The 20,253-nt window shown below is 50.3% G+C and overlaps 7 protein-coding genes across 7 annotated transcripts; 3 read left to right on the forward strand and 4 right to left on the reverse strand.

Moving 5' to 3' along the window:
- Positions 1-230: 230 nt before the first annotated feature.
- On the reverse strand, positions 231-2,777 carry LOC9643581. Its single transcript, XM_002963724.2, has 7 exons — positions 1,728-2,777; positions 1,576-1,662; positions 1,230-1,529; positions 1,012-1,173; positions 906-959; positions 703-849; positions 231-634 (listed from the first exon to the last, which is right to left on the reverse strand). The coding sequence occupies exons 1-7, from the start codon at positions 1,959-1,961 to the stop codon at positions 257-259; spliced, it is 1,362 nt and encodes a 453-aa protein (XP_002963770.1). The 5' UTR covers positions 1,962-2,777; the 3' UTR covers positions 231-256.
- A 1,679-nt stretch (positions 2,778-4,456) lies between these two features.
- LOC9655301 (transcription initiation factor TFIID subunit 15b) lies at positions 4,457-5,895 on the forward strand. The gene has a single exon (XM_024666072.1). The coding sequence runs from the start codon at positions 4,478-4,480 to the stop codon at positions 5,771-5,773; it is 1,296 nt and encodes a 431-aa protein (XP_024521840.1). The 5' UTR covers positions 4,457-4,477; the 3' UTR covers positions 5,774-5,895.
- LOC112343114 lies at positions 5,866-8,777 on the forward strand. Its single transcript, XM_024666052.1, has 13 exons — positions 5,866-6,635; positions 6,802-6,918; positions 6,986-7,118; positions 7,167-7,263; positions 7,328-7,371; positions 7,422-7,578; positions 7,640-7,738; positions 7,797-7,880; positions 7,930-8,031; positions 8,118-8,165; positions 8,235-8,360; positions 8,414-8,506; positions 8,571-8,777. Exons 1-13 carry the CDS (start codon positions 5,879-5,881, stop codon positions 8,709-8,711), a joined length of 1,998 nt encoding a protein of 665 aa, XP_024521820.1. The 5' UTR covers positions 5,866-5,878; the 3' UTR covers positions 8,712-8,777.
- A 3,010-nt stretch (positions 8,778-11,787) lies between these two features.
- Positions 11,788-12,965, forward strand: LOC9643583. The gene is made up of 2 exons (XM_002963327.2): positions 11,788-12,006; positions 12,062-12,965. Exons 1-2 carry the CDS (start codon positions 11,797-11,799, stop codon positions 12,884-12,886), a joined length of 1,035 nt encoding a protein of 344 aa, XP_002963373.2. The 5' UTR covers positions 11,788-11,796; the 3' UTR covers positions 12,887-12,965.
- Positions 12,966-13,093: 128 nt separating this feature from the next.
- Positions 13,094-14,972, reverse strand: LOC9643584 (heptahelical transmembrane protein ADIPOR1). Its single transcript, XM_024666082.1, has 3 exons — positions 14,238-14,972; positions 13,879-14,110; positions 13,094-13,810 (listed from the first exon to the last, which is right to left on the reverse strand). The coding sequence occupies exons 1-3, from the start codon at positions 14,591-14,593 to the stop codon at positions 13,166-13,168; spliced, it is 1,233 nt and encodes a 410-aa protein (XP_024521850.1). The 5' UTR covers positions 14,594-14,972; the 3' UTR covers positions 13,094-13,165.
- Positions 14,973-15,152: 180 nt separating this feature from the next.
- LOC9655302 (NADP-dependent glyceraldehyde-3-phosphate dehydrogenase) lies at positions 15,153-17,502 on the reverse strand. Its single transcript, XM_002963727.2, has 9 exons — positions 17,284-17,502; positions 17,031-17,224; positions 16,804-16,932; positions 16,479-16,735; positions 16,264-16,419; positions 16,000-16,210; positions 15,764-15,931; positions 15,595-15,711; positions 15,153-15,529 (listed from the first exon to the last, which is right to left on the reverse strand). The coding sequence occupies exons 1-9, from the start codon at positions 17,429-17,431 to the stop codon at positions 15,416-15,418; spliced, it is 1,494 nt and encodes a 497-aa protein (XP_002963773.1). The 5' UTR covers positions 17,432-17,502; the 3' UTR covers positions 15,153-15,415.
- A 203-nt stretch (positions 17,503-17,705) lies between these two features.
- Positions 17,706-19,775, reverse strand: LOC112344190 (pentatricopeptide repeat-containing protein At4g02750-like). Its single transcript, XM_024668491.1, has one exon. It carries the CDS (start codon positions 19,773-19,775, stop codon positions 17,706-17,708), a length of 2,070 nt encoding a protein of 689 aa, XP_024524259.1.
- Between the last annotated feature and the right edge of the window lie 478 nt (positions 19,776-20,253).

Below are 20,253 nucleotides of genomic sequence, written 5' to 3' on the forward strand. Positions count from 1 at the left end.
GCTTATAACTCAGCTATGGCTGCAGCCGCTGCCACTGCCTCTGCCACTGCCACTGCCACTGCAAAAGAAAGTGAAGCCATTAGATGGCGACGACGACTACTGAAAAAGAGAAATAAATAGGAAAAACAAGACGTACCAGCAAAAATTTGTGGATCCTTCCTACAAAGAGTAAGTAGCTCCAAGTGCAAACAAAACAATCGTCAACACCGAAAGAGTGAGAAAGCAAAAAAAAAAGGAGCGAAGGAAGGAATGAATTTCATCGGCAAGTGGGATTGCTCCCAGGACCACCGTAGTAAAAATACTGCCCCCAGTCGCTGCTGCCAGCCTTGACGATCCCATAGCAATTGGGATGCTCGGCCAGCGTCTGAAGAACAGGATGGGATTGCAGCTCGTTGTCCGAATCCACCACTCCAATGTTCCTGAAGTAGCTCGCCTCGGCAAATCCCCGAGAGGGAAATCTCCCGCTTCCCATCTGTGTGGCGGTGTGGGATCCATCCGGCTGGGTGTTCACCACCTCACCTCCAAACTCCACCATGGAGGCGTAGTCCGTGAGGTGTGAGAAGATCTCCGCCGGCCAGTAGCCGACGAGCGTTCGATCGCCCAGCCTCATCCACCAATTGCCAGTTCTTGGATCCTAGAGGAAGAACACACAAAGAAAAGAATGAAGAATATGATCCAAGGGACGTATATGATCCAAGTTACCTTCCAGACAAGGATTCTTATATCGTATTGTGGCCCATCGTAGGAGGAAACCGGGGAGATCGATGCGCCTATGGCAATGTCGCTGCCGGTTTGGATGAATCCCGAGCACAAAAGATTGTAGCAGCCAGTGGCTTGGTAGGAATCGCTCTGGATAAAAGAAAATCGTCACGCGATGCTTTCTTGCTCGAGATTTCGCGAATTACCGTCCAGTACGTGAACAACCTGGGATTGCTGTCGCCGTAGAGCTCCGGGCTCACCTGTCAAACAGATCATCCGCGATCACAGGGAAATTCGACCTAGACAGATTACCTGCCATCCAGCTTCGATGCTGTTGAGATCGTCCGCGAAGGAGCCTCCCAGCAGCCAGATCTGCGAGAGGCTAAACTCGTTGGGCACATCGATGTCCGGGCGCCACACATTGAGCGATGCCTGGGCGCCATAGAACTGCCCAGTCGTGTAGGCGATTGCATGCTACACACACACAAGGAGATTTAGGGTTCTTGGCGAAATTGGGGATATTTCTCTACCTCGTGGCCGTTTGAATCCATTGCCTCGGGCATCGCCATCAGGGAGCTGGCCTGGAAGCTCGCAGCTGCGCCGGACGAGTTGGATCGGCTCGGATTGGGAGGCTTGTGGAATTTCCGGCCGTATCTCCTCACCGATCCCGCGCGAAGGATGTCGTCGATCGTTGTTCTTCGAATCGGCACTGTTCCTCGAGGGCATTGCTTGCCGCATTGATGCCACATTTGCGTCACTCGGATGCTGACGACGTCTTGCTCAGTGCTCGTTTCCTTGGCCAGATTGTTTGGCCATATCATCGGTTCTTCCTGGAAAAATTATTGATGAAAAGGGGGAGAGAAAATCTCGGGTTACCTGGAGCTGGTGATGCTTGAGCTTGGGATGATCAAATGCAGGCTGATTTCGCAGCAGCACGCAGTCGATTAAATCTCCATCCGGGCTCTACACGCACAGATTTCACAAAATTTTCGATCTTCTCCGCGAATGAGCACTATTTTCTCACTCACCCGAATCGTTTTCACCGGCTGCTTGTTCATCGCGTTGATTTGCTTCTGGATCTTGAGAAGCCGCGAGCTTCCCCTTCCTCTCCCCCGGAAAGATCTGGCATTGCCGCCGAGCTTGACGAGATTGCCCCGAATCGCGGTACCATTGGGATTGCTCGCCTCCAGCCCCAGAGAAAGAACCAACAGCACCACCGCTAGCAAGAGCCCCGGCCATGGCGATCTTCTTCTTCTCGCCATTAGGATCGTCACCTCAGCTCTCGCTCTTCTGGATCAATCCCTCGCCGCGCGCATTGATTGATCGCGAGAGATCATAGAATTGGAGATGGATAGGGCCATAGAACGATCTCCTCCAGCTAACATTCTCTCTGTGGAGCAGTCGCTAGCGGTGGTGGAGAGATTGATGACCAAAAACTAATCCCCCACCACCGATTGTAAGCTCCTCCTCTCTCTTAGCTCTCCCAATCCAACTTAACAGGATGATCAAACGAGAGAGACTGAGAAAACAAGCAAAGCTCGCCCTTGGAAGCTTTTATTGCACTGGGTCCCCATCTCTCGCTAAGAAAGCCATGAAAATTTCTCTCCAATCAGTCCAACTCTTTCCTCTTCTTCTCTCCCTGATCCCTGATACAAATGCACGAGACGGACAGACAAAGAAAGGCCCCCCTCTGCTACCGTCTCGTGCCCGCCCTCTTTCTGCCAATCCAGCTGCGAACCGCTGGAGCTCTCTCACATAATTCCTGCGCGCTATGATCCAGAAGTTCGATGGATGGATCGAATTGCAAGCGCGACAGCATCACTCCATCTACCACTCGTTCTTCGTCCTCGCCGACAGTCCCCCTGTTCTATTTCGTCCTCTAGTCGCTCGCTCCGTCCTCATTCTCCCCTACTGCCCATTCTACTGCTCGATTTTACGCAGCGCTAGAGCAATCGTGGTCGGCAGCCACATTTTCCCGGCGCGAATCGCCCACAACATCGCTGTCAACGGGCAAAACCATCCGTGAGCCCTAGAACAGAGCCGCTGCTTGTCCGTCTACCCCCACCACCTTAAAGGCGGAGGGTAGGGTCAGTCCGTACACCGCGCTTTTTTCCTCCACTGAAGCCGTACCTCGGTGGCCCAAAGGTGGAACGCTGCACTGCGCAGAAGAGATTCCAGGGAATTTGATGGAGATGTTCGCGTCCTTATAGTTGCATCATCCATTTTGTCTCCTCTGTGGAATGCCCTCCAGCCCTAGAGCCATGAGAATATGCTTCAGTTTCGAATTTTTGAAAAGCATTGCGGCATTTTTGCGGCATTGGCCTGCTGCGAAAACTGCAACAATGAAGGCGCAACGCAGGATCGTTTTTGGGCACCTTTAACTGCTGGCATTGAATGGGACATGGACACAAAGTTGACATTAACTCGCTGCATTGACTTCCATGATACCTTTATTTTAGCAAAGCAAATGTGTAGCTTAATGTCAAGGTGTAACTCCCTTTCCTGGGGATTAGTTTATACAAGGCAAAGAATGCAGGCCTAAAACCACAAGCATCACTTGTCGAACCTTCTGGTACGCAAGGAATACGTATTTTATTCCTCTTTTCTTCGTGCCTTAACTCGGAGCCCAGCCCACATGATCGCCGCTTTGAACTTCGCAAAAACGGTGGCGCGACTACGAAGTTAGGTAGCCCCAAAAAACGCTTCTTTTTTGTTGGGAACAACGATCGAATTAGGTCGGAAGCGACTTACACTCCGAGGCTTCCTTGCTAGTCGAACAAATGTTGATACTCTTTGAGCGAATTGGCCACCCAACTCGAGACCTCACCTAAAGCGAGATTCGACATTGTTTCTAACCCCTGAACAAAGCTTCTCAGACATAATAAAGATTTTTCCGTATGGCTTTTTGGAGAGCCTCCCGTCCGGTTCGTGTTTCTATGAGTTGACTTACTCATCGTCATTAAACACCTGGTAAAGAGAGGACAGCAGCAGCAGCAGCATTCTAGTAGGTCAAGGCAGTCAACCCAAAACCCTGGAATTGCTTCTCGAAGGCAGTCAACCCAAAACCCTGGAATTCTTTGCCAATACCAAAGCGTCTTTTCTCTACACAGGTACATCAGCTCGCCACGGCCGCTTGCAGTGGTTCTCCCTGCAAATGCGAACTCGCATTAGTTGGCGAAGCTTCCCGAAAAAAAATTAATGGACAAAGAAGAGTACCTCGCCTTCCACTAGCGATTGCATTGGCGGCAGTTCCACCGCTGTAGCCACTGTGGTGGCGGCGCCGCCCATGGTCTTGCCCTTGATGTCCGTCACGATAAACCTCTTGGTCTTGCTGTAGGGGCGAGACATGGCGAGGGTCACGAAATCCCCGAGCTTGCACGAGTTGTCCTCGTCGTGCGCGTGATACTTCTTGGACCGCCGCACCCGCTTCTTGCTCTTGGGATCCACCACCAGCCGGGTCACCTCCACCGACACCGTCTTATTGTCGCTGGCGCACACCACTCGCCCCTCGATTCTCTTCCGGGCCTCCACTACCAATCCCGGGCGCGAAGAAATACCTGCATTCCTCGGCGGCGCAGCGTCGATCGAAACCCTAGATCCCCACAGCCCCGATTTCGGGAGGGCCGTCGCTGCCCAACAAGGCGTTGTCGCCATGGCCGGAGGCTTATCTTCTTCTCTTTCTTGGGCAAGCAAAAGGAAATATTAGGGCAAATGAACGCCCAGATCTGGAATATCCATTAGGGTTCTATAGCTAGGGCAAGGGTTTCGGGAGCGGAGAATGGAGGCGCCCGAGCGCGGCTACAGCGATGGTGGCTACGATCGCCGGGGCAGCGGCGCCCGCCCGGAGAGGTACGATAACAGTTCATTCTCTTCTCAGGGAGGAGGAGGAGGAGGAGGAGGAGGAGGGGGGGCGCCGGGCTATGGTGGGAGCTTCCAAAGCAGTGGCTATGGCGGGGGTTTTAGCAATCGAAACGAAGGAAGAGGTGGATTTGATCAAAAGGGGGGATTTGAGCAGGGAAGGCAGTACGAGCAGCAGGGAAGGGGTGGAGGATTTGATCAGGGGAGACAGGGGGGATTCGATCAAGGAAGAGGAGGAGGATTTGATCAGGGCAGGCACGGAGGAGGAGGAGGAGGAGGAGGAGGCGCAGGAGCATACGACCAGGGAAGACAGGGTGGAGGAGGAGGAGGGGGATTTTCTCGACAAGAAGTCTACGATCAACGAGGTCCGGGAGGAGGAGGAGGAGGATTTGGGAGGCAAGAAGGCGGGTATGAGCAAGGACGGGGAAGAGGAGGAGGAGGCGGATATGGTGGCCGTGGCGGAGATGGGGGCCGAGGCCGAGGCGCACGAGGTCCTCCCATGGGAGGCCGAGATGGAGACTGGCTGTGTCCCAACCCGAGCTGTGGCAATGTCAACTTTGCGAAGAGGACCGAGTGTAACAAATGCAAAGGTCCAAAGCCAGCAAATGCTGGGAGCGACTTTGGTGGTGGTGGCGGTGGTGGTGGAAGAGGCCGTGGCTATGGCGGCGATAACAACTATAGAGGCGGTGGTGGTGGAAGAGGTGGTGGCGGCGGCGGTGGCGGGCAGCACCACCATCCGGAAGAGCAGGGAAACGACGAAGTGAAAGTAAAGCAGTGCGATGAGAACTGCGGGGATAAGTGCGAGAACACTCGGATTTACATCTCGAACCTCCCGCTGGACGTCCAGATCGAGGAGCTAAGAACGCTGTTTGGAGGCATCGGCCAGGTCGCGAGGATAAAGCAAAGGCGCGGCTACAAGGATCAGTGGCCCTGGAACATCAAGCTCTACACTGACGACGGTGGAAACAACAAGGGCGATGGCGTTCTTTGCTACGAGGATCCATCCGCGGCCCATGCCGCCGGTGGCTTCTTCAATGGCTACAACCTCAGAGGGAACGAGATCAAAGTCTCCATGGCGGAAAAATCCGCTCCGCGACCCGAGAGAAGCAGCGGTCGTGGTGGCGGCGGAGGATATAGAGGTGGCGGCGGCGGTGGCGGTGGCGGTGGCCCGGATAGACGAGACGGTGGAGGAGGGCACAGAAGTCGACCGTATTGAGAGAACACACAGGAGGAAGTTTTCTCTTCTTTTTTCATAGTTCTTTGGTTTGGATGGATTTGCATTCTACTTGTTTTTGTACGATGCTCTCGGATATTCCCGGGGATGGCATATGCTGGGCATAACGGAATCCGAGCAAAAAAACCGTCTGATTCATCTGACAGCGACGCGGCGACAACCGTCCGATTCGGGGATCCGACGGCGGAGGTTAAAGAGGCTTTTCCGGGATCTAGTTGCCGCCCAAGGCGTGGACGAAAGGATGAATGTATGATCTCTTCGCGGGCACCAACGATGCCCGGCGCCAGCGTGGGGCTCAAGCTGGGCGCCGCGATCAGGAGCCCCAACCCTAATGATGCGCCCGGGAATGCGGCTGCTCCCAGTCCCAGGATTCACAGCGGCGGCGGCAGGAGGAGTGGCGGCGGCATTAGCAGCGATGCTCGACCTAGTGGCGCTGCCCATGGCGGGAGTGTGAGCAGGGGGTTGCGAAATATCGGTCCAGTGAATTCTTCTTCGCCGCCGAGAGCCAAGACGGGCAAGGCAACGACAACACAGGACTTGAGGAAAAAGCAGGTTTTAGGGTATGCGGCAGTAGCGGCTGTGAGGCGGAGCTTGGAGCAGCAATCCCCCTCCGGTAAGCAGCCGCCGGGGAGGAGCGCGCCTAACAAGATCCGGCCTCGCAGCGAGCCCGGCCCGCGTAGCAATGCCAATCCAGAGGGCAGGCTCTTGTATTCGGCGAGGGGCTATCCTCCGGCTCCTTCAGTGATTGCTTGCAGCTTGGAGCCTGCAACTTCCAATTCCATGGAGGATGGGAACTTGGATAGCAAGGAGAGCAAAAAGAATCCTTCACTGCTTGTCTTCTCAGGTATGATTCGCTCTTTTCTCTTTCGATCTTTTGCTCTGTTGATGCCAAGTAGCAAACTTTTAGCTTGTGGCTGTGCTTGGTTTGTTTTCTTGTGCTCGTAAGTCTTTTACGTTGATTAGCTGCAGTTTGGGAGTTCTTCCTATTTTCTCTTCTTTGTGAATACCAGGAGGCACTGCGTTCAATGGTGTTGTAGAAGAGCTCAAGAGGCTGACCACCAATGTCACACACGTACTTCCAGTCTCCGACGATGGAGGGAGCACGTCCGAAATACTTCGTGTACTCGGTTAGCTCTTGCATGTGAGTTTTGGGCAATCTGTTTGTGCTAAGTGAATGATTCAATTGCGTTTCAGGCGGTCCGGCGCTTGGTGATATCCGATCGAGGTGCTTGAGGCTTTCCGATGAGAGTTGTTCTGAGGCATTGGCTGTAAAGCGTTTGCTTGGCTACCGCTTGCCAGTGAATAGCTCGGACGCAAAAGCGGAGTGGTATGGCCATTTTCTTACTGTCTGACGAAAAAAATTTGGTCTTTTCAGGTACAAAATAGTTGAAGGTGAGCATGAGCTGTGGAACGAAGTGTCGGAGCCGTACAGAGAAACTATCCGTGCTTTTCTTGTGTATTTTCAAAGTCAGGTAGCTCTTATGAGTGAAATTGGTTTATTTCCTTCTGTACGACTGACTCATTTCTACCTTGTAGTTGCTCATGCATTCCACAAAAAAGTTCTCTTTTGGAAATGGAAGGCATGTTTAAGATTTTTAGACAGCTTGTCGTAATTGTTATCTCTTTGCAGCATAGGAAATTTTTTCTTTGCAGGGGCTAGAATTTTTATCCAGTCCCTAGACGCGGCTATTTTTCTTTATTCCCGTGTCTCGAAGATTCCCGTGGATAGCATTGTTCTGCCTGCGATTTCTACCAACGACAGGGTTACTCTTGGATGTGAGCTATACGTGAGTTTTGCTTTTAAGTACGTTCTTCCCGCTGGACTCTTTGAATTTACTCTTGTTGCAGGATGGTACGTTTGTGAGGGGACAGAATGAAATTTCGCATCCAATCAAGAGAAATTGCGTCGGTGAAGGTGGAGGGGACGACTGTCATGTTGTTGACAAGGTGAGGCTCTCACTTCTTTCACTTGATCATCAATTTTGTGAATTCATGACGCTTGCAGGGCAGGGATTCCACACCTCCGCTTCCTTCCCCGATCAAACGTATTTTTTACATGTCTTCTGACGGCGCAAACGCTTCACACGAGGTAAATAGCCTCTGGTGACACTGATTAGGACCGCAAGTAAATCTTTCAGGTATTTCCCTGCGTAAATCCTGAAGTTTTGAAGCGTATAAGCGATGTAGAAGCAGTTGTGTATGGCATGGGTTCCCTCTACACGTCAATATGTCCGTTACTGGTAACTCGCATTTCCTCAACTCTTAATGGTCTGGCCTAACCCAGCGTTCTCTGCCTGGAATGCTAATCTAGTAACCTTTGAACTAGGTTCTTCGTGACGTAGGAGAAAGCATTTCGAAACAGACATGTCCCAAGGTAAGATATTTTTTTAATTTTAATTTTAATTTTTAATTTTTTCTGATTTTGTGATGCCGTCATGAACAGCTTCTCTTGCTGAATGGTTCTCACGATCGAGAAACCGCTGGCATGTCCGCCTCGGACTTCATCATCGCAATATGCGACGCATTGAATCGTAAATACGGTGATCCACAGTTCACGCTCGACAATCCAGTAAGTCTCCAAGTTCATGTTTTTTCGATGCTAGCCCGGTATTTGTTTCGCAGCCGACGGCTTATATCAACACTCTGCTGGTGCCAGAGAATGGAAGCATTTCCGTGGATAGAGAGCAACTAGCGGCCTTGGGAATCACTGAAGTGGTAAGAAGGAAATTTTATGTTGCTTAGAACTCGAGCTCACGTTTTCTCTTTTTGTTTCTCGCAGGTGGTAGTAGATTCGATTCAAGACGAGAAATCAGGGACGATTTTCGACCCAAAGTCACTGATTTCATGCCTCGAGACCGCGATGTTGAAGAAAAACAATAGTGATGGCTTGGATAGACGGAGGACGCGCAAGCCAGCCTAGTTTTAACGAATAAAATGAAACGATCACGTTGGAACCCCCCGCATTGGAGGATATGCTTACACCTCAGCAAAAGAGAAACCCTTGATGCCTCTCTTCTCTGTGAGCGCGGCAATATTTCTTGATCCGTGGCGACTGATCGCTGTAGCGTGGCGCTGCGATCCTACATGCGCGCCGAGCGGTCGCCAAGGTGAAGGCAATGCTAGCAAGAAGGTAGAGCAAGGAGAGAGGAGGATCGAGGCCTGACAGGGTATGGCTCTCTGGAACTGGTCGACGCTCGAGTCATTGCTAGCGTCTAGTAGCGGATTTGCATCGTCTTGCTCGACCGTGACGAATGGGAGGAAGGTCGCCGATTCTTCCGTGTCGTTTGTCACGCACCAGCCGGCGTTTGGGAGCATCAGGTCGAGGAAGGAGAGAAAGAAATCCCAGCGCGCTCATTCTTCGCCAAACTGGAGGTCCAAGCGGATTTTTTCCTTTGGAACCAATGACACCATCCTCCAAAACGATCTCCTTTCTGGAGATGTACCCGACTTGAAGATGCTACTGCAGAGCAAGCAGGCTCTTCAGAAGGAAGATCTGCCCCCTATCACGATCATCGATCCGTCCGCGACTGCCACAGGTAAAGCTAGAACTTACGACTTTTCTGGTTTCTATACTGACTCAATGGATCAAACAGTGAGCGATCTAGTTCCGCCATCTTCCGAGGGAACAAAGGATGACAAAGGCCATCAAATTCAAGCCGGCACCAGGAAATCCAAGCAACAGGCTCGAAAGACATATAACATTGTCTTTGTTGCTGCCGAAGTCGCTCCTTACTCGAAGGTTGGCGGTTTGAGTGATGTCTGCGGTTCACTGCCTGTGGTACTTGCTGCTCGTGGCCATCGGGTTATGGTGGTTTCTCCCCGTTATATGAATGGTGTGACGGATCATAGATACTCTGGGGCTTACGATGCTCAGTGTCGTATCAGAATTGGCTGCTTCAGCGGACAGCATGAAGTTGCGTTCTTTCACGAGTACAAAGACGGTGTTGACTGGGTAATCGATTCTTTTCTTTTCTCATATGAACTAACTTCCCTGGCTTGTGCTTCTCCAGGTCTTTGTCGACCATTGTTGCTATCACAGACCAGGGAATCCATACGGCGATGGTCGTGGTGCTTTCGGAGACAACCAGGTTTCCAGTTCTTTTCGCTGGTTTTTTATGTCACGAAACTAAAGAAGTGAGTATCAGTTGCCTTGATACAGTTTCGGTACACGCTACTTTGCTATGCCGCGTGTGAAGCTCCTCTTGTTCTTCCGTTGGGAGGCTACATCTACGGAGACAACTGCATTTTTCTTGCAAACGATTGGCATGCAAGCCTTGTGCCAGTGTATGTATTTTCTTCACTTCCACATTTTTGGTTAGTTCTCACAGGCATTTATCTTTTCAGTCTGCTAGCTGCTAAATATCGTCGTCACGGGGTGTATCTAGGAGCTCGTTCGATAGTGGTTATTCACAACATTACTCATCAGGTGTTGTCTATAAGTCGCATTGTTGTTAAGTCGATCTTTTCTTTGCTTTTGTCATGATAGGGATGTGAACCAGGGACGACGTACGCTCAACTCGGACTTCCTCCTGAATGGTATGGAGCTCTGGAGTGGGTTTTCCCAACCTGGGCCAGAAAGCATGCCTTTGACAAGGGGGAAGCTGTAAATCATCTAAAAGGTGGACTTGTGACAGCTGATCGGATTGTCACCGTTAGCGAGGTTGGTTATTTCCATTGTTTGAGACTAATTTGCCTGGAGCACATGTTGAAGGGTTATGCCTGGGAAATAACCACGTCTGAAGGAGGATATGGTCTTGATGGGCTATTACGTAGTCGAAAAATTGTCATTAGCGGTACTGTTTGTACGTGATGTTTGTGCATTTTCTTAGACTGTGTTCAATTCAGGTATCACCAACGGCATTAACATGGCGGAATGGGATCCTACTTGTGACAAACAAATCGCTGCTCACTACTCCTTTCAAAATCTTTCTGGAAAGGTACATTGATTAGTTTGTGGAGTCGTTAATTTCAGCTATTGTTTGTATAGGCTGCGTGCAAGGCAAGCTTTCAGAAGGAACTGGGCCTGGCCGTTCGTCCCGATGTTCCTCTTGTAAGTATGTGTTACGTTGAGTGTTTTTGCGGTAGCATCTCTGATAAAAATTTCAAATGCTGCCAGATTGGATTCATTGGCCGGCTTGACTTTCAAAAAGGTCCTGACCTTCTACAAGCAGCTCTACCAGCATTGATGACAGACGATATACAAATGGTAGCTAGTCTAATTTCTCCTTAAGAATCTACTCATGTTTTTCTATCTAAAATCAGGTAATGCTTGGTTCTGGCGATGCTGCCATGGAATCGTGGATGCAATGGGCCGAGTCGCATTACAGGGACAAGTTTCGAGGCTGGGTTGGCTTCAATGTACCTCTTACTCATCGCCTTATCGCGGGGTACCTGAAAGCGGTCTCCTTGCAGGAGCTAACAATATTCTTGTGCGTGGCTTTTTGCAGGTGCGACATCCTTGTGATGCCTTCAAGATTTGAGCCGTGTGGATTGACTCAACTCTATGCCATGAGATATGGCACGATACCTGTTGTGCATTGTACTGGCGGACTGCGAGTAAGCTCTTGTTACAGTTTTTAAGCTCTCTAACTTGTCTTGTCCTTTTTATCAGGATACTGTGGAAGACTTCCATCCGTTTGCAAACAATGGCCAAGGTGCTGGGACGGGGTAAGCTCTAGTGTATGTCTAAAACTTAGAAGTGCTTATATTCACCGCTGCAGCTGGACGTTCTATCCTTGCACAAAGGACGCAATGCTGGGGGTACGTACGCATGCGTCGCTTCCAAAGATAAACAAGCAACTCAACACTTCTCAACTTTACAGGTTTTGTGGACGGCCATTGGTACATACCGGCACCACAAAGATTCATGGAAGGGCATAATGCGCAGAGCTATGTCTCAAGACTACTCTTGGGATCGAGCAGCGGCAAAGTACGAGCAGCTGTTCGAATGGGCTACGATAGATAGGCCATACACATCGTAGAGGCTGTGGCTTAGGGTTCTTTTGATGGCCTCCCTCGAGATCGTCGACTACGTGATGCTGGAAGCTGCGGCAAGTGATGTAGGGGTCAGGGAGCGTGTCGTTAGAGCATTAGGAGGTGCAGGGATGATTGCGGTACGTAACGTTCCTGGCTTGGAGTACCTCCGCAGCGTACTTCTTCCTCAGGCTCGAACTTTGGCGCTAATGCCCGACTTAGATCGGAAGTCAGTGCTCAAGGTAATAACGTTCATTTTCTAACGTTTATGATCTTCTGGTTTTCCTTCCTTCGTAGGAGAATCTCCTGGGATCAGATGTGCCACTAAAGCGAAAGGACAGACTTGTATCATCTTTTGTCACCCAGCTTCCAGTTTCTCGTAGCGAGACCGACCAGACACCCGATCAGCTCGTACTCAAGACGGGTGAGTTGTTCAGGCATCTCGGCTACAGGCTAATAGACGTGGGAGTCAGAGTTGCTCGGGTCTGCGACACAGCTCTCCCGGGACTGCAACTTGAGAAAACAATTCTGGGCTCTCAGACAGCTAAAGGCCGGCTCATTCACTACCATTCTGAATGTGAAAGGCTTCCTCGACCGGATCCAGCTCAGAGGGAGTTGAGTGGCTCAGAGTTTTGGCAACAGTGGCATTATGACTACGGAGTGTTGACAGTATTGACAGCACCGGTGTATATCAACGCTTCTGGATCTGTAGGACAGAGTCATTCCTCGTTGGTTGCGATGGATAGTTGGACGGGATCAGTAACTGCAGTGAATATACCGGATGGCAGTGTTTTGGTCCAGGTGGGAGAAGCTGCGCAGATTTTCTCTGGTGGAAAGCTTCGCGCAACCGCTCATTGTGTCGTGAAGCCCCAGCTCGACCCGGAAGCCAGCAGAGAGACGTTTGTAGTATTTTTGCAACCTGCATGGGATAAGGCCCTCTCTTGTCAAGTCGCACTGGAAGACGGTGACGAAACAGGCAGCGGGGATAACAGGATCAGTGTGATACCACCTCTGGAGACGAGATGGAAGAAAGGTTGTACGTTTGCTGAGTTCTCAAAGCAGACAACAGGGCAGTACTATGGCTCGAAGGGAATCCAATCCAACAAGACGAGAGCAGTGTGAAAACGGCAAAGCATCCACTAACTTATGCGATCCTCAATCAGGCAGCCGTAAAGTTCTTTCTGGTAACATCTCTTTTTTTCTTTTCTTGCTTTATCTTTGCTTCATTAACAAACGCAATGCTAGTTGCTGCTGCACTGACTTACAGGTAAAATCACAACGACTGCATAGATTTTTCTCTCGACATATGTGGTTCTGGTTTGTGACACATTGACGAGCAATCTCAATACGTTTGTATTGAAAAGAATGGTGGCTGTCGGTGGTGTACAAACTTGTCCTCTCTCAGCAACCAATGGTGCTAGCTCGCCACTCCATCACAACGAGCGCGGCCTTGTAGTGAGCATAAGCACCCAGGATAACCATGACGTGAAATATCTGGTGGCTGTGTCCGGCAATGTCGAAGAACCCCGGCTTCCACCTTTCGGGAATCCTGGCAGCGTAGACAAGTGTCCCGGAGAGGTAGAAGACCACCATGGCGAGCTCGTATCCCAGGACGACGAAGCACATCGGCATGTTCCAGTTCTGGACGACCGCATGAGCTCCTGGTATCACTCCGGACAGTCCCATGGAGACGAAGAGCATGGTTCTAAAGATTCGGAACTTGGGAGAGTGGAGGCAGGGGATGACGGTAACGAAGACCGCGCCGATTCCAAACAGGGTGATCCCGGCGAGGTAGACGAATTGCCAGAGCGGCTGACAGTGGAAGACGTAGTAGATTGGCGGATAGAAGGACGTAGCGATCATCACTGCGATGCCGGCGTAGTCGAGCCTCCACATTAGCGAGGAGACGCTCCTCGAGTGGCAGGAGAGGAGGTGGGAGGTGCTGCTGGTTAGCAGGCACGTCATGGCTCCCAGGAGGAAGACGAAGAATGGCCATCGCGCAAACTCGGCTGGTGCTACTGGGACGCCTGCCGCGATTGATTCGTCCTGGTGAAGTGACAAAGGTGGTCAGTTCAGTTCTATTCAGGATCGAGCCATCGAAGTTGGAAACTTACCAGGATTACGTGTGAGGCATTAAGTCCTGGCCGCTGGTGGAAGACGCTGCTGCTGCTGCTACTTCTCGGCATGAGCAGCGACAGAGACGAGCTGCCGCTCATCACGAGTTCCTCCTGGAGCTTGTTAAACTTCGGCACGCTAGGGAGCCTCTCCCAGTTGCTGCTGGGCGCGTTCACGTTGACAGCTGCGTAGATTGTGAGGGCGAGGAAGATGGCGAAGCCGACCAAGTGCCTGCATCGCAGTCGAGAGGAAGCTCTGAGCAACAGCGATCGAAAAAAGCGGAAGAAGTGGAGAAGCTCCACCAAAATGCTCCTTTTCCACCATCGGGAAGAACAGGAACAGGAGGGGGAAAACTTACGTCCAGATGTTGAGGGTCTCGTTGTGGACGGAGAAGATGCTAAGCAGCGTGTGCTTGAGCGGCCAGTCGGCGCGATAGTACTTGAGGATGTACTCGTTGTCACGCAGATAATCGGGCAATGCTTGGTACTCGACGAGCTCGTACTGCTCCTTGATGGTAACCCAGATCTTCTTCTTCTTGCCATCGCCGGCTTGCGTGGATGAGGAGGAAGAAGGGTGATCGCCGGAAGACGAAGCCGAAGCAGTGGACACGGTCACCTCCTTGACGACTGCCCGCTTCTCCAGCACCGATTCGCTCCTCTGCTGCTGCCGGAGAGGGGAATTGGTCGTGGTGGGCTTGTGGGTCGTGCAACCCATCAACGCAAACTCTCGCGCGTCCTCGCTGCTTTCCTCCAAGAACTCTCCTGGCAATGATCGGGGCGTTAAAGCTCAAGAACTCCAAGAAAGAAAAGGGGGCCGAGAAGAGGGCCAAATGGAGAGCCGGGCGCGCGAGAGAGAGAGGGAGAGAGACGCGATCGATGAGAGAAGAATGTGGAGTGGTAGACCCACCAAATTATAAAACAAAGCAAGCACAGCGAGGCCCAGCACAGCAAAAGGGGGAAGAAGCGCACAGTGCACGGCAATGCAATGCAATTCGCGAGAACAAGGCTCTGTGCTGGCCGTGGATGGATCCACCTTGGAAAGAAACCCTATTTATCGCCAAAGCGATGTGCTGCGAGACGGGCTTGGAAATCCGGGCGTTGACTCCCCCCTCCCCTCCGCGTTGACTCATCCCGTTGATCGTTGTTGACCGTCTCCCGCCCCTTTCACTCCCCCATTCAATGCGCTCAGATTTTTCTTACCTGCAAAGTTTGTCACTACCACTAATCGTCGCACCAACCAATCCAAGAAAGACGCAACATTTGAATTCACCAAAGATTCCCGAAAATATTCTTTCAGAGATTTTTAATTTTAAAAAAATCCGCTGGCCTGGAAATTGTCAACGCGCGTTCTGTTACTGCCCAGAAAAATAGTCAACGCGTTCCATAGCCAGGAAAACCAACACATTGTTCATCATTATCTAGGCAACATTTAGCAACCTGAGTGAGTTATGTGAGTATTTCTCAGCATATCAAGATCTCGGATCGATCAGACTCTCCCCTTGCTCGCTCGCTCGATCGAGTTGATCGAGTCGATCGATCAACCCATGGAGTATGATGGAGCCGGGAGGTTGATGACCGTGGTCTTTATCTTGGTCATCATCGCGATGCTGTTTGTGACACCTTGAGAGCCGATGCCACTGTCTCGGAGTCCCTGCCACGCCAAAAAGTCGTGTGAGTTTTCTTTTTTAACTTCCTTTCGTGGCTCCTGTTGCTTACCTGGAAGGGGAAGTGATCGGGACCACGGGCAGGGGCAGAATTGATTTGCACGGTTCCGGTTTCCATTGCGTCGCTTATCATCATCGCCTTGTTTACGTCCCGGGTGAAGACGCATCCCTGCGAAATCATGTTGATTGGGGTGAGATCAATGTAGAAAAGCTGTAGGTACCTGAAGCGCAAAGTTGCTCGCATTGCAGTGGTGGATTCCTTCTTCCACGCTGCTTATCCGGATGACAGGCACAATAGGACCGAATGGCTCTTCCCAGGCTATTCGCATGTCGGGTCTAACGTGGTCCAGCAGCAATGGCCATATGAGGTTGCCTTCCCTCTTGTATTCCTACACAGGCAAAGAAACGAAGGAACTCGGTTAAGAATTGGCAATGGTAAGGAGAGATGCAAACAAACCTGACAGAACGTTGCACCCTTTTCTTTTGCATCCTTCACGAGTCCTTCGATAAAGTTCGCAGACGATTCGGTCACCACAGCAGTAATGTCGCAGTCATCTTCAGGCGCACCTACTTTCAGCTTTGCAATCTTCGCATTCACCTTGGAGACAAGATCGTCGGCCACGGATTCCATGACGAGCACTACTTTCACAGCGGTACAACGTTGGCCACTGCCAGAGAGTTAGAAAGTTAGTAAAAAACAAGTCGACGACGTCAAGAACACCTGTAAGAGAAGCCGCCTTTCACAACGTTAGCAGCAGCAAGATCAATGTCAGCATCATCTAGAACAATGCAAGCATCTTTTCCACCGAGCTCCATCTGGAGTGGAATCATCCCGGCTTTTTTGGAAATGGCGATACCAGTGTCACCACCTGTAAAGCTTTACACAAAAAAGAACACCGTTCAGTCCAGAACACGAAGACAGTATCAAAGACATACCTTATACAATGGACCCCAGGATGCATTGTTAAAAAGTCGCCTATTTCCGAGCCCTTTCCTGTTATACAGCTTATCAAGCCCTTCGGGAATCCAGCTCGATGGAAGCATTGCACGGTGTGCAAGCCGGCAACAGCCCCTTGCGTGGGCGGCTTCAGCACGATAGCATTTCCAGCGATCAAAGCGGGAGCGATCTTAGACACTGCGAGATTCACCGGATAATTAAATGGAGGGATGGCCAGGACAACTCCAAGAGGGATCTGCCAGTTAAACATATAAGTACACAACAACCAACCTCATTGAGGAAGAAAAAAAAGCTATTTCCCACCTTTGAAGTGAGACATAACTTAGTCCTGTCATTGCCCGGGAAACTGTCAGAGACTAGAAACTTGCCCTCCGCCAAAATCCTCACACCCTCTTCCGCGGTGTATGAAATGAGATCTCCAGATCGAACCACCTGTAGCCACGAAAACAATGTGGATGGTATTCATATAAACAATTGTGTATCACGAGATCCAGCAAAAAACAAAGGTAGAAAGTAGTATAGATTCATACCTCCGAGACCGCATCCTTGGCAGGCTTGGCGATTTCCTTCACCAGGCACTCGGCGATGGGATCCTTGAGCTCCTTGAGCAGCGCCGCCGCCTTGTGGAGCGCCTCCGCGCGCTTCCACAGCGGTACCTTTGCCCACAGCTTTTGCGCCGCCTTGGCGCTGTCAATCGCCTTGTTTACCTCTTCTTGCGTGCATGCTGCGCGAGATCCCACACAGATCGAGCGAAATTCTCACCAGCAAGAGCCATAATCCCACCTTGGACCTTGTACTGCGCCTCCCGGGTGGAGGGGTTGTAAATCGTGACCGATTTGCCCGACGACGATGTCCTCCACTCGCCATCCGCGTAGTACTTGTAGACGCCGCCGTCGATGATCTCCTCGAATGGCCCAGTCCCAGCAGCCATGGCGATTGTGGATCGATCTTCCTCCTCCCCTGGAATGAGCGAGCTATCTAAACCCCAATGCCTCGTAAGAATGTGAAAAGCCTGTACGAGAGACACGTGGACCAATGCACAGTGATCATTTGCTCGTGGCTAGGATGCTGCCAGCTCGGCCCCGAATATCCTTCAAAAAAGCCGCGATCCGGTGGTAGATGGACGTCAAGATCTCGAGACAATGCCAAAACGTGATTGCACGAATCCAGCTGAAAAATCCTTTTTACTCAACAGGTTTTTACCGCTAATTTAAATCTCGCGCCAATTCCATCCCACCTTTGATGGTGTTCGAGAGGAGCACGTAGGCGGAGGAGTCGCGAGGGCAAATTTCCAGCATTTGTTCCAGCACTCGAGATCCACTCGCTCGATCGCAATGGCTCCGGCAAGCAGCGAGCAGGCTCCTCCAATCCACCAGATCGGGCACGAATGGCATTCGCGACACCAGCTCCAGCGATTCTTCCAGGTGTCCCGATCGGCCCAGCAGATCGATCAGGCAGCTGTAGTGTTGCTTCCCGGCCTGGAGATCGAAATCCGCCGCCATGCCTGAGAAGTAGGACTTCCCAAGATCTGGCTTCCCGGCGCGGCTGCAAGCAACTAGGAGAGACACGAAGCAAGATTCGTCGAAAGGTACGCCCCTGATCTTCATCTCGTCGCTCAGGTCGATTGCCTGGGAGAGATTTCCACTGTGCGAGTATCCAACCAGCATTGCGCTCCATGACGCGAGGCTTTGCTCTTCCATTCCATTGAAGATCTTGCAAGCGCGCGGGAGATTTCCTCTCAGCGCAAATGCAACGATCATGGTGTTCCAAGTGATCGAATCGCGCTCCGGCATCTCATAGAGAAGGATGAGTGCTCGCTCTAGAAGGCCACAGTGAGTAAACGAGGAAAGGAGCGTGTTCCAAGAGACCTGGATGTGTTGGGGCATGGAATCGAACACCCTCTGGGCCTCTTCCAGATACCCGGCCTGAGAATATGCCGCCAGCATCGTATCCCAGGATACCACATTTCTTTGGGGGAGAGAATCAAACAAGCACTTGGCATTTTCCAGTTGCCCAGCTTGGGTATATGCGGACAGCATAATGTTCAAGGACACTAAATTCCATCTGGGCATTTTCTCAAAGGTTTCCTTCGCTAGCTTTACGTCATTGTTTAACGAATATGCGGAAAGCATAGCCGTGCACGAAATCACGTCTCTTTGAGGCATCTGGTCGAACACTTGCTTAGCATGAGAAATATTCCCTACCTGGGCATATCCGAAAAGAAGTGAGTTCCACGAGAGAAGGTTCCTTTCCGGCATGCTGTCAAAATGCTTCCTAGCCTGGGACATGTCGCCTTTCCCAGCATATGCCGATACCATGGAAGTTTGAGATACCAGATTCTGTACAGGCATGTCGTGAAACACTCGCTCGGCATCTTCGAGAAGACTGTTTTGGGCATATGCTGTAAGAAGCGCATTCCATGTAAAGAGATTCCATTGTGGCATAGAATCAAATGTAGATTTGGCGTCGTCGACGTCCCCATTTTGACCAAGCACAGTGACCATCATAGTCCACGACACTATGTTTCTGAGTGGCATCTCACAAAATATCCCTTTTGCATCTTCCAGATGCCCGTTGTGGGCATATGCTGTTAGCATGGCGTTCCATGCTGGCAAATCCCTCTCTGGCATCTCATCAAAAATTTCTTTGGCCTCCTCAAAGTCTTTGTTTTGAGAATATGCAGCTAGAATGGCAGTCCATGTTACTAGGTCACGCTGGGGAATATCGTCAAAGATTGCTCTAGCTTCCTCTATATATCCTTGTTGGGCATATGCCAAGAGAACGGCCGTCCAAGATGCCAGATTCTTTTCTGGCATCTTGGAAAACGTTTCGCTGGCTTCTTCAAGAAGCCCGTGCTTCGCCTGTAAAATAACTAGGCTCGCCCACGAGATCAAATCCCTCTCGGGCATTTTGTCAAAAACTGCTTTGGCGTCGAGCAAATTCCCTGTTTGGGTAAGCGCGACGACCAAAATGTTCCACGCGATCAAGCTCGGCTCTGGGATTGCACCAAAGAATCTCTTAGCATGGTCTAGATGGCCGCTGCGTGTGTATGCCAACAACATGAACTCCCAAGAGAAGGAATTCTTGTGTTGGATGGCATTGAAGATTTGGAGCGCCTCAACAGCTCCCTTGCACTCCGCATACATTTTGATCAGCTTGTTGTGCATGAAAACATCGCTGGGCTTGAGGAAGGGCTTGACCCGAGCGTGAGCAACTTTAGCTGTAGACAATGTCTTACATGAGTCAAGGAAACTAGCACATTCGTCACGAAGCATTTCCCATGTCTGTTTATATCCAATAGTAGATGTTCCACAACCAGTCACAATTTGCTGCTTTAATTTTCAAAAATTTTAAAATTTGTTGATTCATTTATTCAAATTTTCAAATTAAGGACTAAATTAATGAAGTTGATATGATTTAGTTGGGAAGTAATAAAAAATTTTAAATTAAGAACAATCACTTTCTTAAAAAATTAAATATAATATAGTTTAAGTAGTTTATAAGTAGTTTATATAATATTTCTCTTGGAAAACTTTCCCACAAAATGAAATAAATTGTATAATATTTATTTATGGAAAACATAATGTTACAAAAGTATCATCATGGATTTGTGTGAATTTAATTTGGTTAATCAGTCACACACATTCATAAGGATGAATGACAAATAATCCACCAAACATCCAAATAATTCACTAAATCATCAAACAATTATCTATTAAATTAATCATTAAAACTTTATTTAGTAAAAAATTA

Source organism: Selaginella moellendorffii, unplaced genomic scaffold (assembly GCF_000143415.4).
Source record: "Selaginella moellendorffii unplaced genomic scaffold, v1.0 SELMOscaffold_3, whole genome shotgun sequence".
Lineage (NCBI taxonomy): Eukaryota > Viridiplantae > Streptophyta > Lycopodiopsida > Selaginellales > Selaginellaceae > Selaginella > Selaginella moellendorffii.